At 30.2% G+C, this 14,056-nt stretch overlaps 1 protein-coding gene across 2 annotated transcripts in view; it reads right to left on the reverse strand.

The window, feature by feature from the left end:
- Positions 1-14,056, reverse strand: part of LOC132119719 (spectrin beta chain, non-erythrocytic 1-like) — a 90,086-nt gene that overhangs the window by 37,552 nt on the left and 38,478 nt on the right. For both annotated transcript variants that reach the window (XM_059529915.1, XM_059529916.1), the window contains 9 exons: positions 10,353-10,504; positions 5,777-5,950; positions 4,698-4,789; positions 4,541-4,621; positions 4,351-4,466; positions 4,159-4,271; positions 2,902-3,089; positions 2,703-2,820; positions 1,349-1,507 (listed from right to left, as the gene is read on the reverse strand). In XM_059529915.1, the coding sequence (XP_059385898.1) occupies positions 1,349-1,507; positions 2,703-2,820; positions 2,902-3,089; positions 4,159-4,271; positions 4,351-4,466; positions 4,541-4,621; positions 4,698-4,789; positions 5,777-5,950; positions 10,353-10,504 (1,193 nt within the window). The remainder of the gene's footprint in view (positions 1-1,348; positions 1,508-2,702; positions 2,821-2,901; positions 3,090-4,158; positions 4,272-4,350; positions 4,467-4,540; positions 4,622-4,697; positions 4,790-5,776; positions 5,951-10,352; positions 10,505-14,056) is intronic.

Raw genomic sequence — 14,056 nt, forward strand, 5'->3', positions numbered from 1 at the left:
CCAGTCTTAAACACATTTGTTTTTATTTACTTAAAAAAAAAAAAAAATTCCCCTTGGTTTTTATTAATTTATTATTATTAGATTTTTTTAAGTACAAAAACATTAGTGTTAAAATAAAGCAATAAGCCCCAAGAAGCCACAATTTATAACAGTTAAGGGGGTTTATAACATATACGGTTATTCCATAAATGTAGTAACGTTTCACAGAATAAAACAAAGCAAATAAAGTGTAATGATATTAATAATAATAAAAACAGTATTCTTCCACCAAACAATGTAGCTCCTCAGAAACAGTTGTGGTTGTAACAAAGTGGTTGCCGAGCAACACACAAACATAAACAAAGTTGTATGATACTTTGTAGCGTAATTTACATCTGCTTTGAACACGGCTCAGCCAATCAGAATCAAGGACCGGAACTATCAGTTTTATAATAGTTTTTTTTTTCTTCTCTTTGTTTTTTGAGATTGTTATGGGATTTTTTTTTCGTTCTGTTTTTTTTTTTTATGTTTTGGGGGGAAAGTATATAAATATAAAGTATATGTATTAAAATGAAAACCAAAGTGTCAGTGTTTACAAAACTCAAGAAATAAATCTTTTAATAATATAGTTCAGAGATATCGCACAATTATTGTTTGGTTCATGTATGTTTAATGAAAGCAGAGACTTTTGTGGCAAAAAAATTAAAAATGCTCAGTTTGTTTTCATAATAAATTAATATAAATAATAAAAATATATCCATTCCTAAAATAAATAACATAAAAAAATTAATCATAAGAATTTCATAACAGTTCATAAATATTGTACAATTATTGTTTAGTGGAAGCAGAGATTTTCTGTGGCATGAAAAATGCTCATTTAGAGTTTTTGCTTCCATATAATAATAATAATAATAATGATGATGATAACAATAATAATAATAAATAAATTGATAATATAAGTAATAACATAATTCATAATAAATGTAATGTATACATATATGTGTGTGTGTGAGAGAGAGTTTTTTTAAATAAAGATAAATAAATACATATTTACATATTTATTTTGTGGCATATTTATTCAAACTAATAATTTAGAGCCTTTCTTTTTATAAAAAGGTAACAAGTATGTAAATATAAATAATTTGCATTTAGAATAAGTTCTAAAACCATTATTCATAATTAATTCGAAAATATAAATAACCTATTTTTTTTAATACATGATAAGTGAATTGTGAATATATAAAATAGTGCACAAGCAACTGTGTTTTGTCTCTTGAGGATTTGGATTGTTTTACCACCAGGGGTCACAAAAAGGCATCAAATCAGGGCTGAAACAGTGAGTGGTGTGTTTGTTTGTGGTGAGATGAACCTGTGAAACGAGGCGCTGGTTCTCGCTCAGCCAGGTCTCTCTCATGGCAGCCTTGCGGTCGAAGCGTCTGGCGAGCTGCTCCAGCTTCTCCTGTCGAATCAGCTCGGTCCTCAGCGCCAGCTCACGCTCGTGCTCGGCCTTCTCCAGACGCTCCCACGCCTGAGAAAACAACACAGCTTCAGCACATCACAGTCACCATGCGGATTTCAACAGATTTTACTGAGGAAATGAAATAATGATGGGAAAAAACTGATGCATTTCCATCTACAACACAGAATCTGACCCAGTCGGTACTCGGGCTGTGTGCCATCGCTTTGCCAATAGCTTTATTTTCAAGTGGATAAATAATGAATCCTAGCTAGCTGAAATTACGAACTGAGGAAGTAATCTAATACATTTATAATAAATAATAAAAACTGAATAAATAATAATTAAGAAATATTAAAAAGTAAACAAACTGTTTTTAAATAGATTATAAATAAATTGTTTGTTTCTATGTATGTATATATATATATATATAAATATATATATACACACACACAGACACATAAACGCATGCATTATAATACAGAATTTATAATAGATAAAAGAAATATAAATAATTTAAATGTATAAATATAAAATCAAATCTAATGTAACAAATAAATAATAATAAGTAATAAATACTGATTTTAAATGTTTATAAATATTTAATATGAAAATATTGTATATAAACTATACTGTAAATAAATATAATATGTTTTTTGATTCTGCATTCCAATTAATTAATTGGTAATTAATCTCAATCAAACTGCAGTTGAGTTATTTCTATTACGTAAAAAAAATAACAACAGAAAATTACAGTTAACTAACACAATAAAATCATTATTACATAATAAAACCATTATCTACTCATAACTCTTCAAATATATATATATATATATATATATATATGTTTTTAAATATAAATAATATAAGTGTATAACTGTAAAATAGTGTAATTACAAAGATACTGTGATTGTATCATAGTTTTTCTCTTACAAAAAATACACCAAGAAAAAGCAAAACGCCAAGGTAATACCATGCTATTTATTTGTTAGTAAATAAATAATGAATCCTAGCTAAAATCTAACAGAGTGAAAACCTAATAAATACATTTACAATAAATATTTTTTATATATTATAAATAAATTGTAATAATGTAAATGCAAACAGTATAAGCACAAAACGTGCTTTGATCGTACTATAGTTGACGAAATACACCAAAGTAAGCAAAATACCATAAATACGGAAGTTCAAAGCAACTCGGAGCGATTAAACAAAGGTGCAGCTCCGAAGTGAGAATCTAAGGCAGTGAAAACAAGGTCTTTTTCACCTTGTTGATGTCTGAGATGAGTTTGCCTTCTCGAGGCATGTACACTTTCTGGTTGTTGGCCCTCATCTTGCTCTGGATGGTGAACAGAAGCACTTCCAGGTTGCCTTTCTCAGTGAATCTGTGGAGACAGCGTTGAAGATGACATTCAGATCATATCAGTTCTAATGTGATGTGATGGATGTTTGTGGCACACACTCACTTGGGTGGTTTCTCTACGGTCCTGTAAGTGTTGAAGGCCTGGAGCTGCTGCTGGACTCCGACCAGAGAGTTTGCAAACTTGCGGTTGTTGAGGATGATGATGGTCTGCTCAATCCACTCCAGCAGATCAGACGCCAGAGACTCATATTTCTCGATCATCTTCTCGGTCTCGATGGCGTTGTCCAGCACCTGGTGAAGACAGACAGATGTTGAGGTCAGATCAGTTTCGTAATGGAAATTAAAGTTGCACAGCAGTTATAGTTAAAGCTTTATGGAAGTTGTGGTTCTAGACTTCAGATCTGTATTTTAAATGCACACATCAGAGTCACTTACCGATATTTTACTGTACATTTTACGCTTAATGCGCACAAAAATCACCACATAACATGGTATTTACATGGTAATTTATTTTTATTTTAATTGTAATATTTAAATAAATAAAATGATGTAAAAAATTAAATATATTTCTGTTAAAATAAAAATACATTAAAAGAATACAATAATCAGTCAATAAAAATGGTAACATCTCAAATAGGAATTAAATTAGTTATTGCAAATTTTACTAACAATTCTTTATTTATTTCAATCCAAATCTTTAAACTTGCATTTCTTACTAGAGTCATAAATAAATAAGTTAATTAATATATATATATATATATATATATATATAATTTATTATTATAATATAGCAAATATAATATTAAATAGCACACATAATACAATAAACAGATGTAAGACAGATAATCAACTGAATTAATATAAATATTAAGATGACATCATTACTAAGAGAATTTTTTTTTTAAATAATATAAAATAAATTGTAATATTATATAAATATTAAAATTAATTTAATGTTTTTATATCAAAATTAATAAAAAAAAATGTTTCAATAAATATATAAACATATTACATCGAAGAGAGCGGTACTATAGTGAGTAGAAAAAAAGTGTTTTTTAAAACAATATTTTACAATATGACTTGTAATATTCAAAATAATATTTGAGAATACAACATTTTTTATAATCAATCTTTTGAAATATTTTCTTAAATGCATTAAATTTAATTCCTCTCATTTTTTATAGTTTTTATTAATTTAATGTTTTAAAAATGATTTATTTGATTTTACTCGCAATATTTGAACTTCCACTTAAACTTACATTTCATACAAAACTGAAAGATAAATAAACAGCACACAGAAGACTGAAACAATCCTTCTTTCGCAGAAAACAGAGAAGATCCTAGTAGTCCAGACTCAGACCTTTCCGATGCGTTTGCCCTCCACCTTCAGGGCCTTCATCTTGGAGAAATAATGGTAGTATGTGACGACGTAAGTGATGACAGACTTCTCATCGGGATGGTCTACGCTGATATCTGCCAATAAGACAGTGTATTATTGTGTTATTATTTTAATGAAGAGGTCTGGAGATGGAGAAGCATGCTGGGCTCTTACCCTCAGGGTCCAGGAGTTTGGTGAGCCCCAGGTGTTGCTCCGCCAGGTTGAAGGCGTTCTGCAGGTTGTAGTGAGCGTTGGACTTCTTCAGTTTGTCGAAATCAATCAGGTCTGGCCTGAAGCATTGCAAGCATTGAGAATAAAGCATATTGAGTTTTACAGGAAACTAATCTTGGACTGAAATCGGTACCTGTGTTTGTGAATGAGGGCGTTGAAAGCCATGCCGTCACGCCAGCTGGTGGTGAAGTTGTGGATGTTGACGTTGGGATAGCTGTGAAACACAAAGCAGAGCTGTCAGATATCAAGGACTCGGACAGGTTTGTGTCTTCTTCTGGACGTCCGCTCACCCTGCGGTCTTCATCTGGCACCACAGGAGCAGCGCGTCCTTGGCCGAGCGCTTCTCTTTATTGTCTTCGGTCTCTACGCTGATGTCTTGGATCTGTTACACACACGATAACACAACGTAATGGAGTTTTATGTGCATTTCTTTGGCTGTAATGTTATGAAAATGTGATGCTATTAGGGAAGGGGTTTTCAAGCAACAATAACAGGAGAAAAAAGAAAACGATTTAAACAATCGTTAATATTAGTTTAAAAATGAAAGACAATTTGGATTAAATAAATAAATACATATATATAATAGAGTGCGTAGGGAAAAGCAATAGAGACAAAATAAATAAATAATAATAAAAGGATAAAAAAAACATTTTGATTAAATGTAATTATAAAAAGTAGTTATAGAAAAATAAACACATATATAAATACAACTGGAAAACTCTAACAGTATATACAGTACAATAGTGAGAAGGAAAAAGTGTTAAAAATGTCAAGTAAGAGAAACTAAATAAATAATCTGACCAACAATTATATATATATATATATATATAAAACAAAAAAAGTGTTGTAAAGTAATAAAAACTAATTATTTTCTAATTCATTTTTTATAAACAATAAATATAATAAAAATGTTAGAAAAAAATAATTTTAATAATTTTAAAAAAAGTTCAAATAAATACATATATAAATATAAAAAGATTATTTTAAAGTACAGTAATATAATGAGTATGCTAAGAATGTAAAAGAAACAAAATATTTTTTTAAATAAAAAAAATACAAAATAAAAACTGGTTTAAATATAAATATATTAGAAAGTGAAAGTGACATGACAATATAAAAATATAAACAGTACAACATTAAAGTGATAAATAAATATATATATATATATAATATATTCTAACAGTACAGTATTATAGTAAGTAGAGGAAAATAGGTTTTGTAAAGTAAAAAAAAAAAAACTGCATATTTTCCAAATAATATTTTATACTTTAATTTTTCACAGTATAAATGGGGTATTTATACATGAGAACAAGCAGCTGACTTTAACTTTCCGGATGGACGTCCCTCACATCCTGATGATGCTCTGTACCTGGAAGCGGAGGATGATGGTCCAGATGAGTCCGAGCGTGAGTCGGTGGTTTCCGTCCACGATATCATGTGACCCCATGTTCTCCAGATGCACGCGCTGCTCCTTGAGGAACTGCAGGGCCTTGTCCACGTTCTCCAGACAGTGGATTCGCATGCGGCCCTTCGTCGGCTTGGGCTGCGCACAGATCAGAACACATGTGTGGATTATACTGCTTTATAACATGCATGCATGCTTATTTTATAATGCATGGTTGTGAGCTCAGTAAGGGTTAACAGATATCCATTGCATGCAGAGTTTAGTAACTCGACCCGTGAGACTTAAGTTAATGCTTTAGTTCCCGTCGCTCCTGCAGACAGGTTCATCAGCTATTTTTCTTTCTGACACATTTGGGAAGGAAAGAAGGTCTTACAGGAAAACCTGTGTGTGTCAAATGATATGATATATTAAACTCCTCAGGAGAGAACGTGTATGTAGGAATATGCATGAAATGCACAAAGTTTCCTGGAGTTTTTATATTTTTAGGTCATGTAGAAATGGGTAAATGAGTAACCGGGTTGTTAAGCAGCGTTGTGCTTCGGGTGACGTTTATGAGCAGACTTTGAACTGTTCTGCACGTCTGGAGAAAACTGCTGTAACATTGAAAAAGAAAAAGTATCAAAAACAAAAAAAAAGTATGTTGCGTCTACTCAGCCATATACAGACCATCTTTTACAATAAAGAATAATGTACACACAATCCATTATTTATAATCTGGAGAAAGGCGTTGTGTGATCAGATGGATGAGCTTGAGAGCAGAGGTCGAGCGGCCCACGTCTCTGGAGGACTGGCTATCCCATCATGCTTAGAGAGACGGCTCAATGACCAGCTGATCCTCAGCCGACGCACCTAAGGTGAAGTGATGGCATTTCAGTAATGAGCTGAACGAGGCGGGATGGATATCCATCCTCCCTCTGAGACACAGACGTGGAACGTTCCTCTCAGAGCGGGTGAGAGGACCTCACACACACACACACACACAAACACACTGCAGAGACTGCGGTGCAAGGCATGATATCAGCAGTTATATATATAAATAAAATACATATAAAAGTAAAAAAAATATTTAGAAAAATATAATATAATATAAATTGTTTTTTTAAATATCTTTAAAAACACCTTATGCATATTTATACAATTAGAATTTTTACTATATTTATTTAATCAATTACATTTTCTAATTATATATATATAATGTATTACATTTTATGAAATACATTTATACACAGCATTTTACTCAATATTTAATAAATAAATACAATTATTAAATATATGACTATATTTTAAATAATGAATGTCTAATTGTTATGTATATATATATATATATATTTTTTTTTAATTGTATTCAATATTTTCATAAAGTGCTATAATTTATATTAAAATAAATACATAAACAGACAGATAGGATAAATATAGATATACAGATCTATATAGAATTTTTTTTATAAAGCTGTCTAATTCTAATGTATATAATATAAAATGAAGAGAGAATTTTAAAACGATATATATATATATATACTGTATCAAATAAGACAAATGGCTATCATGAAATTGTTAACATAAGCCATCCATAACCTAAAAATTAAATGGTCTATACTATAGAGTGCTGCTAACATGCTTTATTTAAAGCCTGTGACTCTTTTATTCCTTATCAAGCATATGTTTGCATTGAATCACTGTTTAGTTTGGAAGCTTAAACTTGCTTTATCTGTGAAGACAAGTCCTGACAGAAACAAGCATTCAAGCACACAGACAGCGGCTCTGCTAGAGTCAGATTTAATATCTGTCAGATGAATTATGGCCACAGATACAGTCCGATTAAGAAGATAAAGGGAGAAGAAGTGGTTGCTATAATAAGTGACACAGATCTCGGTCAGTGCTGGTATTGATGCATTCTGGGTAAAGGTTTCTTCCCCGATACGCTTGTGTAAACCAATCTAGACAGGGTTTGAAATTCAAGCTACACGTCAAGCTCTCGCCAAAACCAGCGATGAGTTTCACTGCCTTCGAGAGCTTGGTTCCAGGAAAAGAGGAGCGACAGATCACTAACACGTCTCAGTTTAGGATGTGACTCGTGGCCTTGGTGAATAAGGAGGAAATGTCAAAGGAAGGCGCACTGACAAGCTATCTTATCGTGAACCTTGACAGATAGTGAAAGCATGTGTGAACATAAACACATGGCTCTTTCACACACACTTATTCACTCAATCCTCTAATTCCTATAGAGGACGATCTACTTAACCTTCACAATGCATTCAAAATATTCATGCTATTTTATATATTTATATATATAAATAACAGTCATAGACACAACTTAATATTTTTCATCTAAAACAATATCGAATATGATCAGCAACTTCTCTTTAAATTGCAACATTTTCCATGTTATTACAGTATTTACACTTTATTTTAGTCTTCTTCTGCATGTACATACTATGTGCTTGTTATATTATTACAGTAACTGTTTAATAACCTAACCAAACCTAACCCGTGTAGTTATCTTATATTATCCAGTGATAAGTACACTTTAGGTAAATGCACATACTGTAAAATAAAGTGCAACTTTATTAATTAAATAAAGTCCCCTTTTTTATTAATTAAAGAAAACTAAGAAATTCTTTGAAATTTCCAAGTACACATAAACTACACCAAACTAACTATGTTGCAAAATATTTATATATTTTTTCCAATACTGGTTATTGATTTCATTAGAATATATCATTGTATTAAATTTATAAGAACATATAATCTGGGAATTACCTACATTGACCCCATTGAAATGAATGGAATTTAGTTCAATTCTTATGAATTTTTAACTCATGATCGCTCAAAAACAGTCCAAGTGTTATGAAACCTGCCTATTTATTTCTTAAAAAACTTCAAAACAACATAAATATTACTCTGGAAAGTTTTCAACAGAATAAATTCATTTTACTTTGCTTATATTTTTACTTACAGATGAAATTTTCACGCTGCAGCGGTTTGTCTATAGATACATAAACATTTTCATGTTTATCAACAAAATTCAGTCCAGAATTGTGTCAGATATGGGTAAAAGCCTAAATATATTTTACAAAGGTTTTTTGACACTAATATAACTTCACATGTAATTTTTCTAAAAGTATTTTTGACACCAATTAAAAAAAAGGAAATTGCTTAAAAATAAATACAAATAAAATAAACAAATGATGTGTAAAATTTGTTCCCTTACTAAAATCTTTTTTTGCATATTTCTCTTCAAGATCAAAATGGACTCGAATGTGTTATTCAGGCCAGAAATACAAGCTTGTTGGTCAATCCTGTTTTGAGTATTCAACATCTGTTCAAATGGTTTTACTGACGCACCAGAACTGTGTTTCACACACAAAGGTCACGACCTCTTGACACAGACGTTAGAGTTTAACTATGGATCAATTCAGATGAGGAGACTCTGGAATGAAGGCATGGAAACTTACAACTTATGACTTCTAGATGATATTAATCTTATTCTGTTCTAAATCATCATCTTTAGGTCAACTCTTGTGTATGTATGTATTTGAATATTGAGATTAAATAACTGCATGTAAATAAATAATACACTTAACGTTACAGTAATATAATGGGTATGAAAAAAAGTGTTATATGTAAAGTAAGAGAAATTATTTAATATATACAAAATATATTAATCATTTTTTAAATTAAAATAATAAAATAAATAAATAAATAAATTCGGATTTTTTTCCTAGTTTATTTGCCATAACATTCTTATTAAGTTCTCAAATAAAGCTGAAATAAAATTAAAATTAGATTGGCAACTCAATGAAATAAGTTGAAGTAGTAAAATTACTAAAACTAAAACAAAAATAAATAAATAAATAAATATTTTGTTTTTACTTAAAAAACTAATAAAAATGGCAAAAGCGCAAAAACAAAATGAAATGCTATAATAGTATATAAATAATACTAAAACAACACTGAAATAAAGGCAGTCCTGCCATACAACATATTACTAAAACATATACAAACATTTATATACTTGTAATCATATTTTTGGCAATACCTAAGTGATAAAAATTTCTAGGTCGAAAAAATATGGAATTGATTTTGTTATTGACATTATAGAGTTCAAACATTAGTGTCACTTAATGAACTACATGACAGACAGCGCCAAAAATCATAGCCTCTTTATGCAAAATTAAAATGTTATTTTGTTGTGAAATATGAGCTGATTCTTGCGTATAAATGTTCTCCCTCATTATCGTTGTGTTTGCTTGTTTTGATCGTATCACAGACTCTACACGGTTTCCATCTGTGTTTTTTTAAGCAGATAACAATAATGCACTGCTAAAGCTGGTGTTTTCTCAAAAGTCTGTGCGTGCCCAGTTTCAGGCAATTAGATGACGCACATGGTTAATAACCCGAGCGAAAGCAAAACCACTGGGCTCGTGAAACCAAACACAGTTATCTGAGAGACGGGTTTGACGGCCAAATATGGGCATTGTCTTGATGAGAGTTCCGCTGGCCCCGCCCCCTGCGCGATGACATCATCAGCCCGACTCACCAGTCTCTCTCCGGACAGAACCTCCAGCAGTTTGATGAGCATCCGTCCGTCCCGCAGGTCCATGTAGAGATCCGTGATCCGACAGGACACGCGAGACAGGTGTGAGTTCACCCATTTGGTGAAGGTCTTCTTCTGCACGGCCTCTCGCTCGTCTGTAGGACCACAATAAAGAGCGGAATTACAACAACACTTTCATGGCTCATAGGGGTTATTAAGCAGCGCTGTGTACATGATTTTGGGAAAACCAGCCTTAACACACGACCTGGAGTGAACCGCTGCAACAGCAATACTATAAAACACAACAATGATCAAAGGTGGACTAATAATTCCATAAATATATGTTTATAATCATTTATTTTAATCAATTTTAATATTACATTATTTACTATAAAATGTAATTTAAATAAAACTATTTTTATATTTTTATAATAATAAAAATACACTTCTAAACGTAACATTTATTTTAATTAATTTTGATTCAAAACTATTTCATATAAAAATATAATTTACATAAACACTATTTTAAAACCTTTATAATAATGCTACACTTAGCTAAAATTTAACATAGAAATGAAATTTAAATAATCATTTTATAATAATAAAAATAAACAGAATTATATAAAATGCATTTTAATTCATTTTAGTCCAAAATTATGCAATATTAAATATAATTCAAATAAAACAACATTTTTTAAATACTTCTATAAGTATTTTATATAATTCTATTTATTATTATTACTATTATTATAAAAAGAATTACAATTGAATTTTATTTAAATCATTATTTAAATTTAATTTCTAATGTTAAATAATTTTGTTTAAAATTGTAATTTAAATTATATTTTCCTATTAAATAATTTTGTATTAAAAATCAATAATAATACACTTATTTGAAATTTATTTTAATTAATTTTAATACAAAATTATTAATTGTGAAAATATAATTTAAATCCTAATTTTAAAAAAAGTTAATTAAATAATAATAATAAATAATAAAACAATTATAATAATAATTCCAAATGATTTCCATAAAAAAAAACATTTTAAATCATTTTCCAGGTAATTTTATTCAGCTGTACGCTATTTGCAGTTACCAAGCAATGTAACAACTTATTTTAAAATATCCAAATAATTATTATTTGTCAATACATTTAGCAACAGATGTTACAAAGAGTTTTATACGTGCTTTATTTAGAAAGGTATGAACTAGATCTTCTAGAAAGAAAGGAGGCCAATGTTATGACCCACAAACAATTTTTTTTCAAATGAGTTTGAAATAGTCTGAGTGAAGCCACACATTCAACCGAGTCGCAACCCCAAACCCAGCTGTTTTCCTGCCAAATGCAGCTCTTTATTTATAATCCTCACAATTTTCCTGTTATTGCATTCCTCGTCTTCACAAAAGACGCAAGCGTCTGATTCAATTGTTGTGGCGAGACGAGAGCGAGAGTTTTTTTCCTGGTCGACCCCTGTGTGTTGAAGACGACAGGATGAGAGCCGATTGCTGGACTAGAAAGAAGAGAGAGGTTGTGTGTGACCGCCTGAGCCCAAACACAACAAACAGAGGAAGACCAACATCTGTCACAGCTGGAGCAACACACAGAGTGTGTCTGAGCCTCGATTTCAGGCCTGCGTGGATTAGAAAGAAAGTTAAAAATAAAGCTTTCAAGCTTTTATTTTTCACAATATTAGAATTCTTACCAGGATGAATGCTCTTGCATGTCATGAAAATAATAATAAAAAAAAATGTTAGGTCATAAATGTTTTTTTAAAACATATAAAAAAAAAAATACAACAATATTTTTTTTAACAGATATGTTCTGTTCCTCACTCTGCTTCATCATCTGATTTGAATATATCTTGCATAACGAAAATGCATTTTAATTAAATACATATAAATCAATTAAAAAAAATGTAAACAATATTTTTGGACCATTAAAAATACTTGCATGCAGAAATTATCTTCATGACAATTAAGAACTTCCTCACTCCCAGTCGCTTATTCCAGTAATATCATTTTAATTATTGTTTTTACTGAATGAGTGCGAATGTGAATGTGCTTAATTACTATGAAAATAAAGCAAAATAATGAAAACAACGCAAAACATTTTATGTCCTTTTTTTCACCTCAGATAAATGCATTCTGTACAATGCAATTTTTTTTTTTAAATAAAAATATATCGGTTTTTTAAGGGCCTTTAAGAATTTTTGTACTGTGAATATTATTTTTTATTTTTATAGTTTAAAATGAAAACAATGTAACTTAAATTTAAAATAATGAAAACAACGTAAAGCATGTTAAGGTTCTAAAATAGGCCTAATTTTCTTCATGCAAAATATTTATTGTTTATATATTTAAATTATTTGTCATTTCTTTCTTCTGATTTGAAGGTGAAAAATGACCACACCATGTTCATGCAAGTAAATATGTCTGCATTATAGACAATAATGTGCAAAACTGATGATGGTTTTTTCATAGGTGATAGAAAGGCTATGAACGCAGATCGTCTCTCACGTCCAGCTTCATACAATCTCCTACACATTCACAGAAAAAGGCTGGCCGTGTTTCCAAATGTTCCTCTCTGAACTCTTACTGGATGATAACTATTTGATTTATTTGCATCTGTAAAAACATCTGAGACAAAGATACTGGAATGCAACATAACTGAGAGATTCATTAAACCTTGTGAAGTGTTAAAGATCAAACTTCACTTTTCCTCTGGGTTCAGATACACATGCAAATCACATTTATAAACCCAGTCCAAACCACAACATTTCTGAATGCATGCTTTTCCTGGATGGGCAAAAACTACAAATTTCAACACAGTCAGCAAGAAAAACAGATATCTTCTGTTCCTTCCTCTGCTTCAACATCTGATTTGAATATATTTTACATAACAAAAATGTATTTTAATTAAATACACTTTTTAAATAATTATTTTAGGACCATTTTTTTGCATTGTGATTTATATATATATATATATATATATATATATATATATATATATATATATATATATATATATATATATATATATATATATATATATATATATATATATAATAATACAATAAAATAAAATGTATAATGAAAATGACAAAATACACTGAATTATAAATAAAGTTTTAATTAAGATTTGTTGCATTGAGATTAAATTAAATGTTTTCATTAGTTTTAGGACTATTAAGAATTTTTGCATTGCAAAATATGCATTTTAATTAAATACACTTTTAAAAAATATATATTAAGACCACTAATATTTGTTGCATTGTGATATAAAAAATAAAATAAAATAAAACATTGCGATTTAAAATCATATCAAATCAAATAAAAATTATATTTTAATTAATTTGCATTATATTTGTGATAATTAAGCACATTTTTTGACCAATAGCAATTCCTGTACTTGAACATCAGATTTAAAGATCTGAGCATCTTAATTCATTCAGCTAAGTGTCTAAAGATGCTGACATTATTAAGATCCGCACTTTCTCTTTCGGACGACCAGGTTACGACACGTTTCTGACTTTACAAGCTCCCTCCTCGTTTGGTCTCACGTGCGGCTGAACTATGGCTGCATTGTGAGCGATAACAGCGCAATCAATGCCACCGAACGCTACATATTAGCCAGGCTTGAGGATCCTCCCAGAGGACTGTGGGTAGGGCAAACAATGGCAGCAGTGTTCCTCCCCTCGGTCCGGCA

This window comes from Carassius carassius, chromosome 38, assembly GCF_963082965.1.
Source record: "Carassius carassius chromosome 38, fCarCar2.1, whole genome shotgun sequence".
Taxonomy (NCBI): Eukaryota; Metazoa; Chordata; class Actinopteri; order Cypriniformes; family Cyprinidae; genus Carassius; species Carassius carassius.